This window comes from Lygodium microphyllum, chromosome 12, assembly GCF_053477565.2.
Source record: "Lygodium microphyllum isolate KBCC chromosome 12, Lygodium_microphyllum_v1.1.10, whole genome shotgun sequence".
NCBI lineage: Eukaryota > Viridiplantae > Streptophyta > Polypodiopsida > Schizaeales > Lygodiaceae > Lygodium > Lygodium microphyllum.
In genome coordinates, this window is record NC_141146.1 from 129,669,317 (window position 1) to 129,696,515 (window position 27,199).

The 27,199-nt window shown below is 41.8% G+C and overlaps 1 protein-coding gene across 3 annotated transcripts in view; it reads right to left on the reverse strand.

Moving 5' to 3' along the window:
* Positions 1-23,739, reverse strand: part of LOC148028263 (SH3 domain-containing protein 3-like) — a 153,746-nt gene extending 130,007 nt beyond the window's left edge. Inside the window, exons 1-5 of one of the 3 annotated variants that reach the window (XM_087690050.1) lie at positions 23,721-23,739; positions 23,409-23,606; positions 23,196-23,327; positions 23,036-23,105; positions 22,802-22,950 (exon numbers count right to left, since the gene is read on the reverse strand). In XM_087690050.1, coding sequence (XP_087546176.1) covers positions 22,802-22,950; positions 23,036-23,105; positions 23,196-23,327; positions 23,409-23,468 — 411 coding nt within the window. In that variant the 5' untranslated portion in view covers positions 23,469-23,606; positions 23,721-23,739. Of the gene's footprint in view, positions 1-22,801; positions 22,951-23,035; positions 23,106-23,195; positions 23,328-23,408; positions 23,658-23,720 lie in introns of those variants that run through there. The other 2 variants (XM_087690051.1, XM_087690049.1) reach the window with 2 other exon arrangements.
* Between the last annotated feature and the right edge of the window lie 3,460 nt (positions 23,740-27,199).

Below are 27,199 nucleotides of genomic sequence, written 5' to 3' on the forward strand. Positions count from 1 at the left end.
GATTGTTGGAGGAGCTTGGCTGCCCCCAACCTTGTCCTACTCTTCTGCGGTGCGACAATGAGAGTTGCATTGCCTTGGTACAGAATCCTGTATTCCATGCCCAGATGAAGCACATTGAGATCCAATATCACTTCATTCGGAAGAAGCTTCTGGATGTGACCATTGATGTGGAGTATTGCAAGACAGAGGATAATCTTGCAGATTTGTTTACGAAGGCGCTTCCCCAGGCTCTTCTTCGGCAGCATTCCAGATCCCTCAATCTTTTGACCCATCCATGATCTGAGAGGGAGTGTTAGCCAATCATTTTTTGGACAATGCGGACGTCAGTGCCACATCAGCAAGTGCCACGTCAACACCTGCAGTCGGACAGGTTACTATAGTCGGACAGTTTTTTACTACAGTCAGCTGCCGACCTGCTACAGTTATCTCCTATTTTTCAGCTATTTATAGTCAATCTTGTGACACACTTCAGCATTCATCAAGTCGGAGACATACGCAAATATTTCCTCTGCCTCCTTGTGTATTTCTGCACTCTTATACAACATACAATACCACAGATTTTCTGCGTTTACACTGTCTCCTTTTCTCTCTCTCTATTCTCTCTGTGTTCACTCTCTCTCAATCTTTGTTCTACACTTTCGCATCCCTGCACTCTGACACATTCACATTGCAATGGTGCAAAGTATTCAAATAAGAATGGTGCCTAATGCATCCGGTGCTCGTAGCATGTCAGATACACATGAGGGGCTAGTCAACTAGATGCAATGTTATATATTGGTTATGTTGGAATTGCAACAATGTAAATGTATAACGCATCACAATGCTTAAGGGGAAGAAAGGCATATAGCCTAGTGGAGGTTTAAGGCAACTAAAGTTAGAGGTAAAGTTTCCATATGCTTCTTGGTGAAGCTTCAGCATTAATTCACCAATAAATGCAAAGTGGATGGAAGAGGATGACTTGACAGACCATCCTTAGTTGTTGCAACTTTATCAAGATGCCTTTCAGTTAGAGCTGACTTTGGTTTTGGACTCAATCAAGTTCAATAGAGCAGGAGTCCAAAGCATTGCTTAATGCTCAAGGAGGATAGCAGTTCCACTCCTGCAATTATGGATAGCTCCTGTGTGTAGTGGATCTTGGATCTATTCAGCATGCATCCAAGATATTGTACTAATGGTATGTCTACCATGGGGTTACTACTCAGTGTACTAGTCACTATGAGATATATGCAAATGAGTATGGTTGCTACCACGGCTCTGAGACTATACTTTTGCATCGGTTAGGGATTAGCTCATGATCAGTTAGGCAAGAGTTTTTGCCTCGGTTTAGAGATCAAATTTTGATCAATTTTAGCTCAATTTTTTATCAATTTGAGAACCGTTTATGGCCACTTTTGGGATCAATTTTGCATCAGCTTTTGCATTAGTTATTGATCAGTTTTTGCAATCAATTTGTGATCAATTTGAGATCGCATTTACAAAAGTTTGTGATCAATTCTCAAATTAGCAAGTGATCAGTTCATGATCAGATTATGCTTAGTTTTCAATGGTTTACAGCTGGTTCCATGGACAGCAGCATGTTAGAAAATGCAATTGACCATTTCCACCATGGTTTATGCTGAATTTAAGCTTTACTATGGTCGTTAAGTCAAAATAGTTGAGAAACATGAGTTATGGATGCATCCAATGGGTTTCTAGCAACAGTTATGGACTCTATTTCAGATTTATATCATGTTTATGCTGGCTGAAAATTTTCAACGAGGTTTGGAACATGTGACATGGTTGAACAACCGTAACTAATGTTGTGACTATGATACCTTATGAAACTTCCAGTGCAATATGCTTTTCCTTCGGCACAATGCAGTGCAATCGAGGATGATTGCAAGGTTTTCAAGGGAAAGGTCTATCATGGGGACATGAAATTTTAAGATGCTTTAATTTTGCTAATAACATTTGATTAAGTTATTAATTAAATGTGCAAGGTTATTTAGCACATGTGATGCACACGGCAATTACTTCATGGTAACAAGCCAAGGACCCCAAGGATGCAATGGATGTCAAAGGCAAAAGTTGTAATAAGTTAAGCTTGACATGTACTAGGTGGTAACCAATGTCAAATTTGGGCCTAGACCAATTTATTGGCCACTAATGTCAGTGGTGACATTAAAGACTAGGCATTAAATAATTAATTAATGCCAATCTAAGGATCAATAACTGCTCAAAAATACTTGAAAGACAAATTGGCCAAGCCAATTTAATTATTGGCTAGTGGAATTACTTTTTTTAGCACTAGAATAATTATTAAATTAAACTTCAAATTTAATATTCTAAAAATTAATTTAATAAGTTGGATCATGCTGAAAAATGGAATTAGAAGGCTACCACGTGGCAAAACTTACCCATGCAAGTGAGAGAAACGTTTTCAGGGGCTGATGGAAGTCTATTCTAACCATTGTCAAACAAAATAAGATTGTTAGAGAGTAAGGAGAGACTGCTGATGTGATTTGCAACCACCAGGGATTAGTTCTACAACTTGTGAAAGTAGTTTGGAGCCCTCTAGGAGCAGGCGACAATAGCCCAAGATCCTTCTTATGCAAATGACAGCATAGAAGAGAGGGCAGTAGTTTTTCTAGTGCTCCTAAGCTGTAGGTAACAACTTTCATGATAACTCAGTTTCTTTCCCAGCCAATACCTAAGGGCTCAAAGTTCCAACACTTCTAGGCTTTAGCTACCACATGGAAACCTATGAACAAAAAGTATATTTGGCATTACTACTTCATACATCTCGGTATGATTCTCTTTATGAGTTGTCAGGCCATCAAATGGTTGAGGGCCTTCCTAGAGTGAAACTATCTAGAGATGTTTGTCAAGCCTATCAACTCGGGAGACAGAACCACACTCCATTCCCTCCACAAACCACATATAGAGCTAAGGTGCCCCTGTGATTGATTCATGTTGATCTTTGTAGGCTAACATCCGTTGCCACCCTTAATGGCACAGCGCACTATACTTTTGGATGGTGGATGATTTTTCATGATAAATGAGGGTGTATTTTCTAAAGCAAAAATCCGACACATTCACCTACTTCTCATCCTAGGTATTTCCAGTGCATAACCTAACAAGTCATCATGTAGGTTATATGAGAAGTGATAATGGTGGTGAGTTTAGCTCCTACAAGTTACCGACTTTCTACAGGAGCATGACATTTCTCATAAGCTCACCTCTACCAACTCCCCCTCTCAAAATGAAGTCGTAGAGTGTAGAAACTAGACTACAATGAATATGGCATGCTCTATGTTGTTCGTAGCAAAGCTCCCAATGTGCCTTTGGGTCGAGGCTATTAACACTTCAACGTACATCCTCGCACGCCGCCCAACTGCTGTGGTCTCTAAAAAGACAACCTTTGAGGCATTTTTTGACACTCGGCTTGTGATTTCCCACTTTAGAGTCCACACATTCCTTATGATAAGATAGGAAGGCTCACTCCCCGAGTTGATCGCTTGGTTTTTGTTGGATATTCCTCCCAAGCAAAAGCCTATCGCTTGTTTGATCCTCAAACAAACAAAGTGATTATTTGAAGACATGTCATTTTTTATGAGAGGGATAACGTATAGCCCACTGCACTGGCCTCTAAGCCAATTTCTCTACATACAGTAATGAAGATAGTGTCGTCTAACCCATGTCTGCTACCCACTTCCCATCCATCTACAAAAAAATTAGCACCTAGCTCCCCCTCCTCACAAGACCCATTATCTCATTGGTACAAGCAAAACGTGTGAGATTCAAGGATCCTTCTGCTGGTTTCCACTTAGGAGGGCCCTCAAGGATCTACCCAGCTTGCACCAAGTGTCTCATTTGTGTCTATCTTTACAACAAATTACAGAGCGCATTCTGAGTTGGAGAGTTAGCAGGAGGATCTAAGGTATTCCCAGTGGCGTGAAGCCATGATAAAGGAGTTTGAGAGCATTGACCCAAATGAGACTGGATTGTTGGAGTCACAAGAAATTCATCGCAACCAAATGGACTTTAGGACCAAATTGAAAGCTGATGGAACATTGGATAAATACAAGACTCGCATTGAGTAAGGTTTTCACCAAAAACATGGCATAGATTATGAAAAGACCTTTGCATCCATTGCACGGTTGACATCATTCTATCTGTTGGTTGCACAAGTTGCTCACCACGGTTTGCTGCTCCATCAGATGGATGTCAAAAGTGCCTTCCTAAATGGTTACTTAGAGGAGGAAGTCTACCTAGAGCAACCTCCTAGATTTCCTTTTACGGACCATAAAGATAAGATCTTTTATTTGCGGAAAGCTCTTTATGGGCTGAAGCAAGCATTGTGCTCTTGGTTCCATAGGATGGATGAGTTCCTTAGAGCTCATGGTTATCATTTTACCACTTATGACCCGAACTTATATGTTAAATGCACCACAAATGAGTTCAACAGCATCCTTTTATCTGTTGATGATTTATTTATCATTGGCTCAAATTCTGCTATCATAGTAGAGATAAAGGCCTAGCTTTATTCCACCTTTGAAATGGCTGATCTTAGTCAGTTGTCCTATTTCTTGGAAATGGAGACAATTCAAATTTTGGATAGTACTTTTGTCTCACAGTAGAAATATATCCTTCAATTAAGTTTAGCAGTATTGCACTTATCAAACACAGCCTATGGCCACACCTCTTGATTCCACTGCGAAGCTTTCCAAGGATTCCCTAGGTCATCCCTTCAATGAGGACACTTACATGTTAGTTGTAGGAAAATTTTAATTCATACTAGGCCATATTCAATTTCTTTATTCAACCAGTATTTCAATACACCTAAGATGTCACAATGGATTGCTTGTTTACATGCATTGAGATATGTTCGTTCTACTTATTCATATGAACTCACTTACAATCATAGTTTGCTTTTGCAGGGATACATCGATTCAGGCTGGAGATCCCCACTCCCGACATTCCCACAAAGGCTATCTGTCCCACTTCTTAGTCAAGCCGTAAGTAAGAGACGGTGATTGCTTCCACAACTGAGACAAAGTATCGAGCCCTCTTTTATGGTACCACAAAGGTTGTCTACTTCGGGGGGTGTTATTGCGACAACCAAAGTGCTTTTGCACTAGCTAGTAATAACATCATTAGTCCAAAGACCCAACACATTGGTATACACTACCACATCACCACACAGCAAGTTGAGCTAAACACCACGTGCCTAGAGTTTGTGACTTCATCAGATAATTTTGCAAACATCTTGACCAAGCCAATCAACCATCCGATTCTCTAGTATCTTCTACCTAGGATCGACATAGGTACACCCTCCCCTATCACTTCAAATTGATGGAGACCGCAATTTCCTCCGACTTTCCCTTCCACTTGGAGAGAGAGCAACTTTCTTCTCTTGAGGGTGACAAAATTTCGATTCATTTTTTGCTTCACAAACTATTTTTTCTTCTACATTGTATCATCATCCATATCCTCTAAATGACAATGATTGTATGAGGACACTTTGGCATATCCTCTAAATGACTGATTATAAAAGGACACTTGGGCAAGTGAACAATTCTCCTATAAGGGCATTGTCCAAGTGGCACTGTTGCAAAGCATTTTGCATGAGCACGATGATTTGCATTGCCCTTTTGCATTACCCAATGCATTGGCATTCTATCCTTATAAACATGCATCTGTGTATATTTATCTTTTTCGGTCAAAGAGTAGTCAACTTTGGATCCACCATATTCGCAATAACTCATATGACAATCTCCTAGAGCAATCTTCCTTTGCTTCCTCCATCTTTCTTTTTGGTTTCTCCACATACACCCCATACCTTCTTCATAGCTTTTTCTCTCATCACCGACACCTTGTGGTTGTTGGGATAGCTTGTTTGTTTGTGAAGCTAACTATCCCTTTTAATCTTCCTTAGGGGCACAAATTACTCAATAGGATGAACTATGGTTGCATTCACCTTTGTGGGTCTTGGCACGCCACTGGGCAGCTAATGAGCATCCTTTGTCCAATGCCTTGTATACAGCCTGCTACGTTTACAGATAAGCTGTGTTTTGCTGCTGCTGCATGTTATCCAACTGCCAATTACTGAATTCAGCTGCATTTGCTGTTTTCTTGCTCCAACTACTCCATCAAACATTGATCCAGCTTTCCTGCCCTGCATTCACTACTACTTGATATCTATGGAGGCTATCTGTTGTTTTTCAAGATCTATCAAAGTACAATATACCCTTCAGCTCATACTCATTGCATCGGTCTTTGTGTTACCCTAACCCTAACTATGTTTCTTTATCAATTTGTGGTTTATTGTATGATTGTGTTTGTATTCTGTAGTCGAGCATTTCTTACACAAACCTTACATCGGAGCTGCGGAAACACTAGCTAACCGCAATACAATTAGGAATAGGACCCATTATATAAATCTCAACTGTGCGCTCCAAGAATTTAGAATCACAAACTGGGATAACCTTAAGTTCAAGTTGGCTGAATATCAGTGACTACTCATTGAGATTCTCCATCTCAAGGGCTCCTTAGTCCCCTGATGACCTCGTCACATTGTTTCTAAACAAGCTCCTTAAGAAATATTTTAGTTTCATACAGCAAGTAATTTCACAGCCAACTATGCCCACATTCTATGAGTTGGAGTGTCAACTATTGCATTACGCTCCACTATTTGATCAATTCCATAGTACGTCCTCCTTAGAGGGGGTTCTTGTTACCACCTCTCAAAGGGGACAGCAAGGGCAAGGCAAGAAGGAAAAAAACAAAACCAAAATCAAAATCAAAACCAAAGCCAAAAACAAAAACCAATCAAGTGAAACACAAGGAAACACCTCGTTTGCTCTTAGACCTGACTGGCAAAATGTACCAAAGAAAAATAGGTATTTCCAAAGTGTTAAAAGGCTGACCATTTTGATTACAAGTGTTGATCAAAGGCAAGAGGCAAGAGGCCAAAATGCAAGGATCAGCTCCCTACCTCTCAATCAGGTAACCCCCAAGAGGGGAGACAAGGTGGTGGCAACCAAAATCAAGGGTAGTGGAGGACTAGACCTACACTGCCACCAATTAGCTAGTTTCTTTCTCAACTCCACAAGGCATATCTCATTGATCTACTAGACCATGGGCCCACCTCATCTTTGTAGAGACATTAGAGGATGCAAGAGTAGACCATATTCGCAAGTTACCTCCTAATGAGGGAACCATAGAGGCCCATTCTACCTGACCGAGCACATTTTCTCCTATTTGAATTGTGGATAGTAGAGCCACCCATCACATGGCCCCCATTCAAAACATTTTTGTCTCTCAAGCCCTTGCAACTAGGAATTTCCAATATGGGAACAACTCCTCAATCAAGATCCATGGTCTAAATCATGTCAAGTTTGATACGGTCATGATCTTGCTTCGCTGCACGATATGTATTATGTCCCCCATCTTGGGGTGAACCTTTTATCCGTTTAGCAATTTTGCCAATTGGAGCAAGCAATTTTCTTTAGTGCAATCACAGTTGAGGTCATAGACTCTCAAACTAGTTTAGTGATCACTCATGCCAAGACACAACCTAGTGGCCTCTATATAATAACTCAATTTCTTTCCCAACCAATTGCCGAGAAAAACTTCCATTGTTTCTGGGTTTAGCCACCACATGGGAGCCTATGAATGATCAGTGTCTCTGCCATTTCCGCTTTAAACACCTTGGGTATGACTCACTCTACAAGTTGTCACACCATCATATGGTTAAGGGCCTTCCACACCTTGAACTATCGCACAATGTCTATGGAGTTTGTCACCTTGGAAAGCAGCATCACACGTCATTCCCTCAACAAGCCACACATAGAGCTAAGGAGCCCAATAGATTTATCCACGTTGATCTTTGTCGCCAACATACACAACTACCCTTAGTGGTGCTTTGTACTTCTTTTTTATCATGGATGACTATTCAAAACATACGTAGGTGTATTTCTTAGAGTGTATATCCGATGCCTTTACATACTTTCTATACATGGGTGCCTCTTGTGCAAAATCAAATCGGTCATTGTATCAAGACCATGAGCAGTGATAGCAATGGTGAGTTTACCTCCGACAAGTTTTCTGAGTTCTTACACGTGCATGGCATCTCTCATTAGCTCATACCTATGAGCTCCCCATCTTCTCTTTATCTCTATATGTTGGTTGCTCTCACTCTCCGAATGAAGTCCTAGATCATAAGAACCGGACTCAGATGAACATGGCACGCTCTATATTGTTTGCAATAGCAGACTCCTCAAATGCCTATGGGCTGAGCCTGTTAACACATCAGTGTACATCCTCAATCAGTACCCAACTACGGCAATCTCTCAAAAGACTCCCTTCGAGGCATCTTTTGGCATTCAGCCTCTCATCATCTTTTGGCATTAAGCCTCTTGTCTTCCACTTCAGAGTCTTAATTGTCGAACCTACATGCACACTCCTAATGATAAGATAGAAAAGCTTGATCCCTAAGCTAATCTCTTGATTTTTATAAGATAGTCCTCCAATACGAAAGTCTATCACTTGTTCAATCCTCAAATGAACAAGGTGATTACCTAGAGAGACATAGTTTTTAATAAGAGGAATACAATGCAACCCACTACACTGGCCTCCAGCCAATTCCCCAATCTACTTCATCAAAGAGAGTGCCGTCTGAGTCGAGTTTGCTACCCACTTTTGACCCATTTATAGAGTCTTCTGTTAGATAGAGAGAGGATCAAAGCTCAACTCAAGAGTGCAATAGACGGTGAAAGAGTGTAACCTGAAAGTACAAAGTACAACCCTTAAACCTTAGGGTTGTAAAGGGTGTTTACACCCAAACACAATAAGTGCCCATATGTGTGTCACATAAGCACATACAAAATAAGACAGTACGTCTGGGGGGAAAAACCTCTCATACCGAGAGTAAAAAGTGCCCTGGTGTCCTATTGATCACCGATACTCCTCTGTGAGTGTAGGCATAAGTGAGACGTAAGTGAAAACCCAACAAACCCCCCTGGAGTGAAGAGAGAGCAAGAGTACAAGGATCATCCGCCACCAAAGGAGATCAAATTTAAAGCATTGCGAAATGCTTCAAATTTGTCATGAGGAAGAGCTTTGGTGAAGATGTCTGCCACATTACTAATGGTAGAACAATAGACGAGGCTGATATCACTTGCATGTAGACTCTCTCTGACAAAGTGGTAATGTATCTCAATGTGTTTCGTGCGTGCATGAAACAATGGGTTCCGTGTCACTACAATGACACAGACTGTTAGTGAACAAAGGAGTAGGCTCCGTAGCAGATACATCCAGATCAGCTAGCAAGCGTCTAATCCATACGCATTCAACTGTGGTAGTGAAAGCTACCTTGTATTCAGCTTCACATCACAATGTGACAACAATGGATTGTTTCTTACTAAGCCAAGATACAGAAGATGAGCCAAGAAAGAAACAATTGCTACTAGTGGAGTGACGTGAATCATAATTACCAGCCCAATCAGAATCACTATAAGCATGCAACTGCAGTGGTCTCCCCTTGGCATAAAGCAATCCAAGAGATCTAGTACCCTGCAAGTAACGAAAGACACACTTAACAGCTTGCCAATGTGGCATGCATGCATGATGCATACATCTGCTCAAGGCTGAAACTGCAAACTGTATGTCCGGCCTAGTGTTACATAGGTAAATAAGACATCCAACTGTTGGAGCATATGTGTGTATATCAAACAAATCATTGTCAACATGTAATGACAGCTTTATTCCAGGTTCCATTGGTGTACAGACTGGCTTGCAATCCTATAAGCCAAACTTCTCAAGAAGTTTACTAATGTATCTTGATTGTGATAAACCAATACCTCTAGCATCATGTATGAACTGAATGCCCAAGTAATAATGCAAAGACCACCCCAAGTCTGATATGTCAAAAGTTTACTGCAAATTTTGTTTAAATGCTGAAATCTGATCAGCATGTGTCCCTGTAAGCAAGAGATCATCGACATATAGACAAATGATCAGCATGGATTCCCCCTCTTTACATATGTAAAGGGTAGACTCAGATGAGCTGTTTATGAACCCTTGGCCAAGCAAAAAAGCATCTATCTTTGCATACCAAGCTCCAGGAGCTTGTTTCAAACCATATAAAGCCTTTTTCAGCTTGCAAACCAAGTGTTCGGATCCCTCAACTGCAAAACCAATGGGCTGTTGTACATATACTTCCTCATGAAGTCCCCCATGTAAAAATGCAGTTTTAATATCCAACTGATGCACAGTCCATACATAATGGGCAGCCAAAGCAACCATAGACCTGATGGTCGTCATTCGGGAGGTAGGAGCAAATGTCTCCTCATAGTCAATGCCTTTCTTCTGTGCATAGTCTTTAGCTACAAGTCTTGCCTTACATTTGACAATGGATCCATGTGCATTCCGTTTCAGCTTGTAGACCTATTTTGTTCCAATGGCTTTCTTCCCAAAGGGCAAAGACACTAAATCCCATGTTTGATTCTTAGTGATAAAATCCAATTAACTTGCATTACTACCATCCAATGCACACTTTGTTGTGCATCCTCAAAACATTCAAGCTCCTCATCGTCAATTATGCTTGCTGCCATAATAAACTCCATGGTATGTGTAATATATCAAACATTGAAAACTCATGGGAAAATTTTATTTATTCTTCTCACCGTCGGCGACGGTCATGCTGGAAGGGGAGAGGGAAATAGAAGGCCAGCAAGCTCCTCGCTGGAGCTTGCTCGGCCTCAAGGCCATGCCAATAGACACGCAAGGGTGAGGAGGACCTTATCCCCTCCCCTATATAATTGGAGGGGGGGGGCGGGGGGGGGGGGGAGGGGGGGGGGTTGTTGTTGGGTGGAGGAGCAGGCTGAAGGAGGGAGGGCTGATATACGTGAGGACTGAGGGGCAAGCCGCCGCCATGAGTGAGAGGAATTTCGCCTGTGCCACTTGAAGGACGGAGAGGGGGACGGACTCGCTGCGCTAGCCGCATGGGAAGAGGGACGCGACGCCGTCGAGCTCGAAAGGAAGGAGGGAGGAGCCGCTGCCACCTTCATCCGCCGTCGACGGGCGGATTTTCACGCCCCCCCTCCACGTGGAAGGCTTCTAGAAGCTCAGAAGCTTCCAAGGGGGGGCCTTCTTAAGCCCCCCTTCTTGTGCCTTCTAAGAAAAAACCTTTTTATTACCCCCCCCCCCCCCCCCCCCCGGTGTCCTAAAATCCCCCCAAGACCCCCTTCTTATGCCTTTTTTTTGGGCCGCCGCCATGAGTGAGAGGAATTTCGCATGTGCCACTTGAAGGACGGAGAGGGGGACGGACTCGCTGCGCTCGCCGCATGGGCAGAGGGACGCAACACCGTCGAGCTCGAAAGGAAGGACGGAGGAGCCACTGCCACCTTTATCCACCGTCGACGGGCGGATTTTCACGCCCCCCCTCCACGTGGAAGGCTTCTGGAAGCTTAGAAGCTTCCAAGGGGGGGCCTTCTTAAGCCCCCCTTCTTGTGCCTTCTAAGAAAAAACCTTTTTATTTACCCCCCCCCCCCCCCCCAATCCTAAAATCCCCCCAAGACCCCCTTCTTATGCCTTTTCTTTTTTCCGCCGCCATGAGTGAGAGGAATTTCGCCTGTGCCACTTGAAGGACGGAGAGGGGGACGGACTCGCTACGCTAGCCGCATGGGCAGAGGGACGCGACGCCATCGAGCTCGAAAGGAAGCAGGGAGGAACCGCTGCCACCTTCATCCGCCGTCGATGGGCGGAATTTCACACCCCCCCTCCACGTGGAAGGCTTCTGGAAGCTCAAAAGCTTCCAAGGGGGGGCCTTCTTAAGCCCCCCTTCTTGTGCCTTCTAAGAAAAAACCTTTTTATTTACCCCCCCCCCCCCCCTGTGTCCTAAAATCCCCCCAAGACCCCCTTCTTATGCCTTTTGGAACCACAACTTCCCCCCCCCCCCCCCCGGGTTTTAGAATTCCCTTAAGCCCCTTCCTTATGGGCTTGAAACCCTTTTTATTACCCCCGTGCTTTAATGCTTACTTAGCCCCATTTTCCGTGGATTCGGGATCACCCCCCCTCCGTGTTTTTATAAATCCTTAAGCCCCCTTTTCCTTGGAACCACACCCCCCGTGTTAATCCCTTAAAACCCTATCCCTTCGCTTTGGAACCACCCCTCTTTCCTCCGTGTTTAAACCTTCCCTAGCCCATCCCCTTGTGGCGTATTGAAACCCCTTTTCTCCAAGTTTGACCTAAGGGTCCTTTGACCTTACTTATAACCTTTACGGTTACTATATTCCCTTGGAGTTCTCTCCCGCACCTTGTGTCTTTTCCATCCCTTTTCATTTCTCGTTTGAACGAGTCATTAAAAGGCCATTAAGCCTTCCCCATGGCTTCAATGGGTCTTAGTCGTAAAAGATTCTGAAACACCCTTTCGAATCCTCGACTTCAAGGAGGGAGCCTTCCAAAAACTACTTTCGACGGGCAATGCAAGGGAGCGACGGTGGAATTCCAAGGAGGAGTTGTAAAGCTGCTTCCACGTCCGAAAAACTACAATTGCGATGCCTCCTAAGAAAGTCCAAGGCGTAGCCACGGGAGGGTCATCTCCGGGCATCCATGTGGATATCTCACCCCAAGCCCAGGTTTTCCTTCCTAATTATTATTTGATATTGTTAGAAATAGGATATATTTTTGTCCTGGATGCTCACGACGAAGAAACTTAGTCATTAATACTTTTAATGAAACATGCAAAATAAAGAAAGCATAAAAGCATTTCTAGCAAATAGCTTATGCATTGAAATGAATTATAAGATTAGATTATTATCCATTGAAATAGTATACTTCGATTAAGCCTAGAAGTATAAACTGCATCTTGTGCTATTAATCCATATCCTCTTTGCAATAAATCATCATGGAAAGTGCAAGCATGAAATGATTCTTACGATGTATAAACTCTAGGAAAATATCATTTGTCAACAGCATAAGTTATGAAGTAAAAGGTTGCTTGTTTAGCATGAATTTTGTTCGCAAAGTGTAGGAAGATTATTTGGAAGTAACCTAACCTCAAATCGATAAAGTTTAGGATTGAAAAATCAATTTACGCATAGACTACGAATCATGTGGAAGTAATCTCGAAATTATCTTCTAGAGTTAATCAGATTGACATAAACTTAAAACACCTAAGCTGCGAAATACTCGTTGGAAATGAGTTAAATTCCAAGAAATGCCTATACCTTAAATACTTGCCCATATTCACTGAATGTAGGGACAATGAATTATAAATCGTAAAAGGAACTAGGATTTGTCCCTGAGAACCTTACAAAGATGAAGCTTGGAAACCCTAGGTCTAACGATGTCAACGTAAAGAACCTGAAACAGATTGTTTCGTGACTCCATAGTCTCATAGTTCGATCCAACACTTGCGCAACAAGTGCGGACCTATATGATCTTGTGATTGGATCACAAGGGAATGGCCAAGTTCTCGCAATAAAGTTGGCATGTCCTTACACAAGTTACCTTGCAAGAGGATGAATAATCATCCTAATTTAGCAACCTTCTTGAGTAAGAAAGATTGTTTGGAAACTAAAGACCAACCAATAAACTTAAGGTTTGACCAAGTCGGGTTAATAGGGTACGCCCTAACCCAGGATATAGGGGATTTTGCCAAGTTGCAAGTTATCCCGGATCGAGTGCTGGACGCATTCGAAAGAAAGAATGCATTCCTTAGCAGTTTGCCAACAAAAACGATCAATGGAAATGTTTGTGCTTGCTACAGATTCTAGAGCACTGTTTGACTTTGTTTGATCAATAAATTAAAAGATAAATGGATATCTATACTTCAGGTTGAAGTCCTGAAGGGAGAGGCAGCTTCAGTTACCCCCGACTGCCTGCCTGACCCTAACCAAGGGGACTGTTGACCGCGCCGGGAAAGTGAACCGAACCCGCCGCGAGAGGTCTCTCCGTTGAGCTCTGGCCGTAAATCCCTCGCCTTCCGGGTCTTGCACAAGAGGCTAACGTGACTCGAGATTGGATCTCGAGACCCGCATACTAGTCTACGGGCGGAAACTTGGAATAGTAATCCCTGTGGATTGCTGGATAGCCTTCGCGCGGATTGTGGATAAGCCTACGGGCTGGACTCTTTGTATTTCAAAGATAAATATAATAACCTGTTAATAAGAAACTTGTCTGACATTGTTTTTCTATGTCAAGTGATAAGATTACGTGAAGGAACCAATGCCTAACGGGTTAATTAAAGAAGCTGGTTGATATATGTCCAACTAATGTATTAGGTAATTAAATAACTAAAACAACCCGAGGAAAGTGCGGAGGATGAGCCATAGGTCCGTCCTACGGATGGGTGGTCTCGGTTGGCCGGGAACTTTTCTCAAATCACGAGGAACAACGGGATGATCGTCAAAGGACACGAACAACAAAAGTGTTAACCTAGAGTTATGATTAAACCCGATTTAAGCTGTTTTAGGGGAACGGAATGGGACTATGCCTTATGGCAGAGAGGTTGAGCTTTGCATCCCTCTCGTTTCCCATTCTCCTTGAACCAAGTGCAGCGTGAATCCACTTCGGACCTGGTGTTTGTGCGTAAAGTAGTTCGCTTGGATCCAACGCTAGTTGCTGTTAGGAAATATCCAAATCAGGAAAACCCTAATTCAGGTCGATCCTAAATAGGAACGGCCGGAATACTTCCGCTACGTGGCAGACGCAGAAAGCCCTAGATCGAAAACCCCGTAACATTCCATGGGAGTGCCAAGCGGAGCTTTCTAGACATCCTTTCCGATGGACTGCTAAGACGTGTCCTAGATGATACTAGTGGACACATTACAGTATGTGCAGTATCATGCATACGAGCTTGCCTTCTACTACGACCAGCCATGGGTGCATCTAGATGACTATCTTTCATAGTCTGTAAATACCATCTAAGCATTTGTCTTGCCTCCTGACTATGCATAAGCTCTTGCTAAATTTCAATTTCAACACTTTGCTAATTATTCAGATCAGCCAATGGCTGATTTTCTGCATTTTCCATTGGAGCAGCTGGCTGAACATTGAGTTCACTTGTTGAAACTCCACCTGAATCACCAAATGTAATGGGCAACAGCCCTTCAAATACATCATGGGCAGCCTGATATGTGTCTAAACCAACATTGGACAATTCTGATTTTTCGTCAAATAGTACATCCCTACTGACAAACACCTTTTTAGAGACAAGATCATAGAGTCTATAGCCTTTGCTTTCACTACTATAATCCACAAAAATGCATCTGACAGCCTTGTTATCCAACTTTTTTCTGAGTACCTGGGGAATGTGTGCATATGCAAGACACCCAAAGGTACGAAAGTGTCCAACAGAAGGTTTCCGGCTGTTCCAAGCCTCAAAAGGTGTAATTTTCTTTAATGCTTTGGTGGGGGATCTGTTCAAAACATGGCAAGCACACATAACGGCTTCCATCCAAAAAGTATGTGGCAAGCTCTTTGCTTTCAGCATACATCTAGCCATCTCCATGAGCGACCGATTCTTCCTCTTTGCACCCGATTCTGCTGTGGAGTATAAGCAGTAGTGAACTAATGGATCATGCCCTTTTGCTTCAAAAAAGAATTCAGCATAGAGGAAATATATTCCCCCCCTCAGTCCGAACGGAAAGTCTTTATTCTATAGCCAAATTGGTCCTCAACAAGTGCAACAAAAGCCAAGAATGCATCATACACTTCTAACTTTTTTACCAAAGAATAGACCCGGTAGAATCGAGTAAAGTCATCAATAAAAGTCACAAAATAGTAACATCCTCCCAATGACTTTGTCTGCATAGGCCCACATACATCTGAATGCACTAACTATAACCTGGATGTGGCTCTGAAAGCAACATCACGGGGAAACGAAAACCGATGCATTTTTCCCTAAATACATCCTTCGCACAAGTGCTCAAGAGGTCTCTCCAGAAGAGGTAATCCATCTAGCATCTGTGTACACTGTAAGAGCATCAAGCTACCAAAGTTTACATGCCCCATCCGAGCATGCCATAATTCTACCTGTGTCATTGCAAGAGTACGAGTGGATACCAAGTACGCTGACTGATCAACTGAAAGAGCATCCAACTCATATAACCCATAACATAAAGTGCCAGTCAGGACCAAAGTCGTGTTCTTTGTCTCTCACCATGCATCTGTCATGTGACCTACAATTCACAACATGCCAAAGAAGAAATGAGAGCCGATTCTTCTTTATACCGGGCACAAACAAAGCATCCTGTAGGCGGAGAATAGAGCCATCAATGGCTATGCGCACAATCTCCCCAATACCTCTAACAAGGCATGATGCATTGTTGGCACACTGTACAAACTTGCCAACTGGAGTTGCACCAACAGAAGCAAATAAATCTCTACGAGATGTGATGTGCCTAGAAGCACCACTGTCAAAAAACCAAGTGTCTACATCTTCAGTAGAGCTAAATGCTCGATCATCCCAAGAAGTGTTATAACTGCATGTGTAAAAGCAATAGTCCTTGTCTGCAACAAAGGACGTGGGCTTAGTAGCAGTGGAAGGAGCATCAAAAACAGACATTCTTGACTCCTTTTTCACCTTGGCGATGCACTTTCTACACTCAGTGATGTAGTGGCTTGGCTTTTTGCAATAATGGCATTTGCCCTTTTCAGCTTGCATGCCCCCTTGTTTTTTACTTCCCTGTGAGGTGCCTGAAGTCCTAGAGCTCTGCGGAGCATTCTTTACTTGGCTGCCTTTGCCTTTCTGTCTAGCCATAAAAGCTTGCTCAGAGGCTATGATATCCACACCATTGTTTCTTCTTGTTTGCTCCTCTTCTAGAAGCAAACTAACTAACCGAAGAAAAGTAATTGGCTGTGCGGCAATTCTCATGGTGAGGTTTAAGGCCGTATGAAAAGCCAAGTACAAATGAGGTAATGAGTTCAAGGTAGTAGATATCATCTGTGCATCTAAATAGTACTCATCGACATTCATAAGTTGCTCATGTAAGTCCTGAATTTTGTTCAGGTGATCCTGCGTAGAATCACCCTCATCCATCTTCAATGTCTCTAGCTCTTTCTTTAAGAAAGAGATACGAGTCTCATTCTTACCAGCAAACACCTACTCTAAAGTTAGCCAAGCTTCTCGTGAAAAAGCTGCTAAACAAATGTAGGGGATGATGGACCGCTGAACTGCCAATGCAATTAGTGACAAAACCTGTGCATCCCGTGTATCCCGTGCTTTTTGAGTTGCTGATCTTTGAAGAAGTGGCTGAAGTGGAGCAGGCTGAGGTACCCATTGTCCACGTGCTCCTGGAGGAGGAGTAGCAGGAGCCACAACTCCAAGCCTAACTTCTTCTCCACTGACATAATCCCAAAGATTTTTCATCACAAGCACATTCTTCATCATGAAGGACCAAAGTGAGTAGTTGTTACCATCCAATCTGTCCTCCTTGGATACATTGGTAAAGGCATCTCCTCCCTGATTTGCCATGATAATCAATTACCAAAAGAAGCAAAAGAGTAATATCCAAGCTGGACCAAACTGGAAATCTCAAAATTTCCAGAAATTACAGCAAATAACTTGCCGCAATTTGTACATTCACGTGCACTCTGTCAAAACTGTCTAATGCATGCTTGCATGCAATCCAAGGTGCATTCAGTATTCAGCAACACTGTATGAGCACAATCCCCAAAATTGATTGCCCCAAAATTGTCCAAAGCAATCTATTATTGGCTGAGATTGCAATACATGTGTCAATGTCTTCAAAAACCTTAAAAGCCCCAAAATTTATGATAAATTTCACAAGAAATTTGCATCAACCATGTCTCAGATACGTATTCTAATTTCTGTGCCTACCCTTGTAATCTCCTGTTCTAGAGATGAATTTGGAATAGAAAAAATAAATTTAAAAAATTTTGTTGTACCTCCAGCTCTAAGCCGAGATGGCAGCACGCGTGATGGACTAAGCAATTGCTAGGCGAGCTAGGCCAGGCGGCTGGCGAACCAGGGCCAAAGTGCAAAAGAGAAGCTGCAGGCGGGGCAGCAGGTGCACGTTGGTGGCTGTTTGAAGAAGGCGGGCATGGCATAGGGGAGGAAGCTGCAGGGGCATCGCTCCTAGCAAAGCTGCACAAGGTACTGACGGGCGGTGCAGCTGGTACCTCATGGCGCAGCAAGGCACAGAGACAAGGCTAGGGGGCAGGCGTGGCCATAGGGGCAGCACTGCTAAAAGAGGGCCACCGGGTGGGCTCACAGCAGGTACAGGCAAATTGGCGAGCGAGCTCCCAAGCTGGCGCAGGGGCGTTGTAGGCAACGATGCTGCTGGCACTGGCTGTCGCTGGTGGAGCAGGAAGTCTGGGTGGGCGGAGTGGGCAGGTCTAATGGCGCTGGCTGGAAGGCTCCAGAAATAGCACCACTAGGCGGCACTCTACAGGTGTTGAGAGCAGAGCAGGTAGAGTGGGCGGAGTGGGCAGGTCTACTGGTGCTGGCTGGAAGCCTCCAGAAACAGCACCACTAGGCGGCACTCTACAGGTGCTGAGAGCAGAGCAGGTAGAGCTGCAAACCTCTGGAGCTTGCGCGCACTCCTGAATGCTAAACAAAGTTAAACTGAGCAAAGCTCTGCTTTGATACCAAATGTGAGATGGAGAGAGGATCGAAGCTCAACTCAGAGTGCAGTAGATAGTGTAGAGAGTGAAGCACGACACAATGCAATAGATTGAAAGAGTGTAATCTAAAAGTACAAAGTACAATCCTTAAACCTTAGGGTTGTAAGGGGTGTTCACACCTAAACATGATAAGTGCATGTAAGTGTGTGACATAAGCACATACGAAATAAGACTTAAGTCTCAGGGAAAAAACCTCTCATACCGAGAGTAAAAAGTGCCCCAATGTCCTACTGATCACCGACACTCCTATGTGAGCGTAGGCATAAGTGAGGCATAAGTGAAAACCCAACATCTTCCGCACCTAGGACGATTCCATGGGACCCATTACCTCACTGGTACCAACAGACCATGTGGGATTCGAGGACCCTTACACCAAACTCCATTCCAAAGGGCCCGAGAAGATTTGCTCGGCTTGTACCTATTACCTCATTCATGTCTATCTTTACAATAGAATATGTAGCGCATTCTAAGTCGTAGAGTTGACAGGAGGCTCTAAAACATTCAAATGGCATGAGGTCATCGAAAAGGAGCTTCATAGCATTGACTAGAATGAAACCTAGATCTTAGTGGATTGTTCGGGCCACAAGAAGGTCATTGGAACTAAGTGGATCTTTAGGACCAAAATGAAAGTTGATGGGACTTCAAATAAACACAAGGCTCGCCTTGTAGTGCAAGGTTTTCGACAAAAGCATGGCATAGATTTTGAGGACACCTTTGCGCCACAACATAGTTGACCTCATGCCGTTTGATAGTCGCACTAGCTACTCACCATGGCTGGCTGATTTATCAGATAGACATCAAAAAGTGCCTTTCTAAACACTTATCTAGAGGAGGAAGTCTATGTGAAGTAACCTCTCAAATTTTGTCTTACGAACCATAAAGATAGGATATTTCGTTTGCAAAATGCTCTTTATGGACTAAAGCAAGCACCACGATCATGATCCCATAGCAAGAACGAGTTCTTTCGAACTCATGGTTTTTGTTCTAGCACTTATGACCCAAACTCATATGTCAGATCTACTTGAGAGGACTCAGCTATATCTTATTGTACACTGATGACTTACTCATCACAGGCTTGGCTTCTCCTACCAATGCAAATATTAAGGTCCAACTTAATTTTTCATTTGGGATAACTAACCTCGATCAAATGTCTTGCTTTTCAGGAATGAAGATAGTTACATTTGGGGATTCCATTTTTATCTCTCAACAAAAGTATCCACTTTAGCTAGTGGAACAATTTTGCACCTATTAAATACAGCATGTGGTCATGCCCCTAGATCTCACTATCAAACTAGCTAAGGATTCCTATGGCCAACCCTTCGATGAGCACACGTATAGATCTATTATAGGGAAATTACTTTGGGTGATTCACACCAGGCCAATATTGGCTTACTCACTATCTTTGCTTAGTCAATGTTTCAATGGACCTAAAATGTCACATTGGATTGGTTGCTTGCATGTATTGAGATATGTTTGGTGTATCTTTTCTTATGGACTCACCTATGGTCATGGTTTGGATTTGCAAGGTTATACCGATTCTAACTAGCCAAGAGATCCCAACACTCAACATTCCCATGGTGGCTACATCTACTCTTTGGACATGCTCCAATTTTTGGGTCAAGCCATAAGCAAGAGAGGAAGGCTGCTTCTACCGTCTTGAGGCAAAGTATCATGCACTCTTCAATGGCATCACAGAGGCTGTGTACTTGAGGAGCTTCCTAGCGGCACTTCATTTTTGCATATGTGACACTAACTATCATCATCTACAACAGCCAAAGTGCTATCCGCCTAGCGTTTGTGCCATCATCAAATAACTTTGCAAACATTTTGACCAAGCCAATCAATAGATAGATTCTAGAGTACTTGCTACTACCATTGATCCGTGTGGGTGCTCCCTCCCCTTCTTCAAATTGATGGAAAGAGGGGATTCTCGCTAGCTTTTCCTTCCACTTTGAGACAAGGCAACCTTGTTTCTTGGTCATGACACGATTCTAATTATAGATTTTTTCATTGATATTATTATTTTTTATATATTGCACCATCATCCATATCATCAAGATGACCCTAATTGTAAAAGGGCACCAAAGGCTTTTCCTTCCACTTTGAGACAAGGCAACCTTATTTCTTGGTCATGACACAATTCTAATTATAGATTTCTTCATTGATATTATTATTTTTTATATATTGCATCATCATCCATATCATCAAGATAACCCTAATTGTAAAAGGGCACTTAGATAAGTAAACAATTCCCTTGTGACGGCACTATCCAAGTGGCATTGTTACATAGCATTTTGCATGAGCATGACATTTTGCATTACCCCATTCATTGGCATTCTGTTCTTGTAAACATGCATCTGTTTGTGCATTTGTCCCTTTTCAATCACAAAGTGCTTTACTCTAGATACACCATATTCGCAACAACTCCCATTGCAGCCTCCTAGGGCACTTTCCCTTCGTTTTTCACTGCATATCCCTCCATAGCTTCCTTCTTCATCGACACACATGGGTGGTCAAAATAGCTCGTCGGTTTTATCATGTGTTGGATCTAACCATCACTTTTATTCTTTCCTAGGAGCACATATCACTCAATAGAATGAAAACTAAATCTAGCCAAAGCCTTTTCAAGATTGAGCCAGCCTACAAGATCCCAATCCTACCAAGGACGATCAGAATCAAGGGTGGGAAAGGGCTGCCTATTCTGCAATACCATCAAAATTGAGCCCCATAAGTCATGATATCTACGATGTCTCTCTCAAACCAGCCTTCCTTAGCAAGAATCTTAATAACCTAATTTAACTCAAATTACAAGAAGTATTAGATGCAGAAATTGAGAAATACACACTTCACCATTTAATCTTGAACAACCACCTAACCCCAAGAATTGTCGCCCCCTGCAGTATTTTTTAAATCTGGTATTGTTGTAAGGGTGAAGTACACTTAGATATAGGCTGATCTTCAATCTTCAATACAAATGGCTATTTTGGCACAATTTGCCCCTTGATTGTCTTCAAACTCTTGCATGCATGCCACAATAATTTGAGAATGGACCCTCCCTCAGATCAGCTGCAAATTCATGCCTTCAGTTGTTACACCAAGTACATAGGTCTTCAATATTTGAGCACAAATCCGAAGGTGGCTATGGAAATCCTAATGGTTGCTGTAAATTAGGATTTCAATAGCAATTTCTTCAATTGTTCTTCACCAAAACCTATATCCATCCACATACTAACTATAGTGACTAGCACATTGAATAGTGACCTCATGGCAAATATCTTATCAACAAACAATACCTTGGATGCATGTTGAATACATTCAAGATTCACCATATACATATACATGAGCTGTCTGTCACTAGAGGAATGGAAGTTCTCTCTCTCTCTCTCTCTCTCTCTCTCTCTCTCTCTCTCTCTCGCTCTCGCTCACACACACCAACCACGGATATGGTGAATCTCATATGTTGAATACATCCGAGGTTCACCATATACATGAGCTGTCCATCACTAGAGTGGAAGTTTCTCTCTCTCTCTCTCTCTCTCTCTCTCTCTCTCTCTCTCTCTCTCTCTCTCTCATCATGGAGGAGCAATGACATTGGAAGGGTGTTTATGTGGGTCTGCAAAGCTGACTAAACTACAGCAGTCAGGCAGGCCTGAAACCGCTGCGCACAAAACACCATGCTCTGCAACCACACTCTTCATTCTGGGAAGAGAGTGTGGAACATGAGCTTTTGTGTTCAAAAAGCAGCTCTAGCAGCCTCTGATGAGCTTTGTAGCAGCAAGGAATTGTACTCTTTTCCCATCTCTGGATAACAGACACACATGCATGCCCAAGTTCACTCAATGACCATCTAGCATTATGTTGGCAATCCAATTGTCATTGTCTACTGTAATAACAAGAATCCAATCTTTGTAGGTTTGTCCCTTTCTGCTAAAAGCCAAACACCCAATGCCATGGTTATACCTTTCTCAAGAAGCAAACAACCTATACCAGGTTCAGTCCACAAAGATCTTGAAGTAATAAAAAAGGTGCAGGTAACACGCTTCATTCACAGTTTCAAGCAGTTCACAAATGAAAAAATGTACACTGGCTGCAGAAAGCATAAGACCAGAATCCAGATTGAAAACGTCTTTCTCATGCTTTAGTTATCATGGTGATAGAGCTTGCAAACCTGTGTACTAAGCGTATTGTAAAGAATTTCTTTCTCTCTCTCAACTCGTGTGCAATTTATACCATAATGGTTAAGTGCTTTCCCTAGCAGCACCTGCGTACCAAGAGACTCTGAAGCATATTTGCAGCAATTTTCACAGATCCTGTTCACTATACAGTAACACACAATTCCATGCTTAGAAAAGTAAGCTGAGATTTGAAATATTGACAAAAACATAATCCTTGATTCTCTTACCGACTTCAATCTGCCTAGATCCAGTAAGGATGATGCCTTCAACTCCCTTGACAATGTCACGTTGAAAATACTGCCATAACTCCAAGGATTAGTCGCTCAGATCAAGCCCGAATGTTAACATAAGAAAACTTTGACCACATGAAAATGCACGTCAGTGAACCTTGCCCGCTCTAGTAGAGCTATAAAGTTTCTCCAGTTGGAGATGCCGTTGACGCTCTGCCTCATCGGTCACGACAGAATCGCTGCCTTGGGAACTCGCATAGCCATGAGACGCAAATTGTCTTACGACTGCCTGGCAACACAGAAAGAAGACTTTGTAACAGAAGTGGAGCTTCAGATTGATCCGAAGAGATACGGATAACACCCAGCGAACCTGTTGTTGCTTGGCCACCTGCTCCTTCAACCTGTTGGCGCGTCTCTTGAAAGAATCCATGATCGCATCAGTTCGCGTATTTCTGAATCTGTGTCATGATAAGTGAGTATGGTCGGAAGCAAACAACTCTCGAGGGAGTGAGAATGCGAAGGAAGCACTGGACTGCACGTGGCGAAACTGTGAGACGAACTTGTTCACCTGAGAGACGAGGAAAGATTGATAATCTTGCAAAGAAAATTTTTAACCTCTATGTACTATTTGTGAATTTGATAACCTTCGTAGGCCCTCTCAAATCTAAATGGCTTATCGAACCTTGAAATTCAAATGTGCTGCCAACGCATTCATCTCTCTCGCTCTCTCTCTCTCTCTCTCTCATGAATGTGATAGTCAACATCAAGGTTGTAGTGGTGGTGAAAATGCATACCTAGTATAATATTAGATGATCGTAAAGACACCACAAGAAAATTATGTTTTTTTTTAAACGAACTCAGAGTTATTTTTAGACCTTTAGTTTCATAGATTCTATTATTTCTTATTCTTTGAAAAGTAGATTTTACCTTATACAATGATTAAGTGATTTCCAAGTGCAATCTTCTAATCAGTTTCTTAGAAATGATATCATGTGAGTTACTATAATCATGCAAAATAAACACATCCGAATGTTGCACAGTTTCTTGCATCTTTAATAAAGCATGAAGAGAGACATGTGTACCTTGCTGGCCTTCCATTATTGCCTCTTGTTGTAGGGAGTTGATCGTCAATCAAGAGCATAATCTAGCACTTCTTCTATATTATGCAATTGAGTAGTGATATTGTTGGTGGTACTCTTGTTATGGTTGTTATTATTTGGCAATTTAACCCAACAGTCTACTCTATAGATGGTCAAGATAATCACAATAGTAACATGTCAACTTAAATTTTTTACTATGAACATTGAGGTTTGCATTTAAAAAAATTTCATTAGGTGTCCCGGTTTGTTGGTCCATTGCACCTCTTGGTTAAGGCTAGACCCATGAAGGTCACCTTTTTGCCATCAAGTCACATAAACCTCATTTGATGTACAAGTCAAGATTACCAATAGGCCCTCTCAAATCTAAATGGCTTATCGAACCTCAAAATTCAAGTGTACTACCATTGCATTTACATGTGTGTGTGTGTGTGTGTGTGTGTGTGTGTGTGTGTGTGTGTGTGAAACTACGAACTCCATCACTTCTCAAATCCCTCTCTCCCCTTTGAGAAAACACACATGTAAACACACACACACACACACACACACTCTCTCTCTCTCTCTCTCTCTCTCTCTCTCTCTCTCTCTCTCTCTCTCTCTCTCTCTCTCTCTCTGTGTGTGTGCATGCATGCAAGGGGTCATAGACCATGTAGACACTACCTCAATAATCATATTTGAGATCGCCATTGAATATATTATTGCCATTAGCTGGGAGCTCCAATTAACTACCAAATGGTAAAGGAACCCCTTCCTTTAATACAATCCAAGGAAAAGACAATCGAATAGCATCATAGACAAGGCAATTGAACATCATTGGGGTGGCTTTCATTATGCTAGGCATGAGAGACAAGTTAGCTAAACATCATTAGAGATGGGACAACACCCACTATGTTGGGTGTCATACACAATAAGTGCCATGCACGCGTATGCCTTGTCTTCATGTGTAGCCAATATGGCCCCTAATGAATAAAGAAAGTTAGGAAAGCTCTATTGCCCTCCCAACCACTCAAGAGAATAGCTCATTTTAGAGCCACATCATAAACTTTAGGTAAACTTATGGACTCTATCTTAGATTGATCTTGGTGAGTCCATCCACAAATTACCTTGGAAGAGTTTTTATTTTGGAAAAAAAAAGTGGAAATTCTCTTATTGAGTACATTAATGTTTTCCCTAGTAGAATCTTCATTAGATCTAGCCTTCTAGTTGATCAAAACTTATTTACAAACATGATGGCATTATGCTCATGAAATCTAAGATCTATTTTGGCTCGCAAGGTTGAACAGATGGTTCAATAATATCTACTAACAATCCTTGGTCCACTAGGCTATTATCATTTATTACCAAGTTGCTTTCCTAGTTGACTAACATGAAAGATTAGATGGATTCTACTTAAGGATGGCAGGCTTAATTTGTGGGTAACATTGCCAATGTGTTTAAGGATTGTGAATGGGTCACAATCAATACCTTGAAGACAACTTAGAATCTAATCCACACTACTTTGAACTTTTTGAATGTTTCAAAACTCATAAGTAAACTTTGTCTTCATCTTTAAAAGTGACCATACTTCTATGCTTAACACTCAAACTATTACCTTCAAGATATCAAATTAATCTCAAAGAAAGTCCTTTACATGGATTTTCTCGTTAGCCAATCTCCTTGTAAAGGGGATGAAATCCATACATAGAAACATATGAGATAAACCTTGAAATCACTCACTTAGCACCATTTTTAGTAAACTCTGATAACGGTAAATAAATATCCCAATTAGGTTGTCTTTTGCTTACATGTGCTTATAGTGTATCTTCTAAAACTTGGTTTACCCACTCAATCTACCCATCTATTTGAAGGTGGTTGGTAGTATTAAATTGAGCATTGTATATAACTATTTGGATAGAACTCTCTAAAAACTATGATTAAACCTTTTTTTATCACAATCACTCGTGATATTGTTTGGTAGCCCATATATCCAATAAATGTTCTCCATAGATAGTCATGCTAATTTGGGAGTTTTAATAGCTGTCTTTGTTGGAATAAACTATACAACTTAATGAGTCTATCAACTACCTTCAAAATGGCATCATGATCGCAAATCAATAATAGAGAGTCCAATAATTAAATCCATATAGACACTTTTCCATTTGCTATTAGAAATACATAAGGAATGCAAAAGCCCACTTGCCTTCAGGAACTTAACTTTGTTAGCTTGACACTTTTGGTATTTAATAATATATCATTTTATATCCTTATGCATTCCAAACCAATAAAAGTATCGATATACATGTGAATAATTCTTTATTATTATTGGATGACCTCAACTCATAACACATAAAAATTCTGGTGCTATGTGTCTAAGTCCTACAATACACATATTTGACCCTTGTGAAGCATGTGCCCATCATCAATGATAAAATTCTCCCATTGATTGAGCTTTGCACTTGTAAACTAAGAATCATGTGTGGAATTCGCATCTTGTGCATGAATTGGTGAGGGATCTCTTCTTTCAATCACATTTCATATCTTTGCATATAAGATTGATCATGTCAGCGTTTGCCATCTGGATTCTAATATATCACTCTTCAACATTGTAGATGAGAGACTTAATCACATGTATTCCAACCTCAATAGTATTTTCCTCCATTAAATCTACCCATTTGGGCTTCATATTATATCGGACCATGTCACAAAAGTATCGACATGTAGAATGAACAACATCTAAAAGAACTTCATGCAAATCCAACAATGATTTGAACCGCTCAAGGCACATTTGAATAATAAGATATAGGCTTAGTAAGCATGTGACATCGCTTCTTCATCAGAAACATAATATGCTTCCCATAATATTTTTGGTTAAGATGAGCAAAGAAATTATGAGAGTGATAGTTACTATCATGTAAGACACCTAGATGACTACAAATTTATACTAGTCATATTCCTTATCTTGAAGAGCTTGGACTCTACATTTCAAGCATTCAAAACATGTGATCAATACATTAGAGGTATCCCCTGCCTATTGCATAGACATTGAATGCTCCAATAAGGATTGTAAATGCCATACTTCAACTCA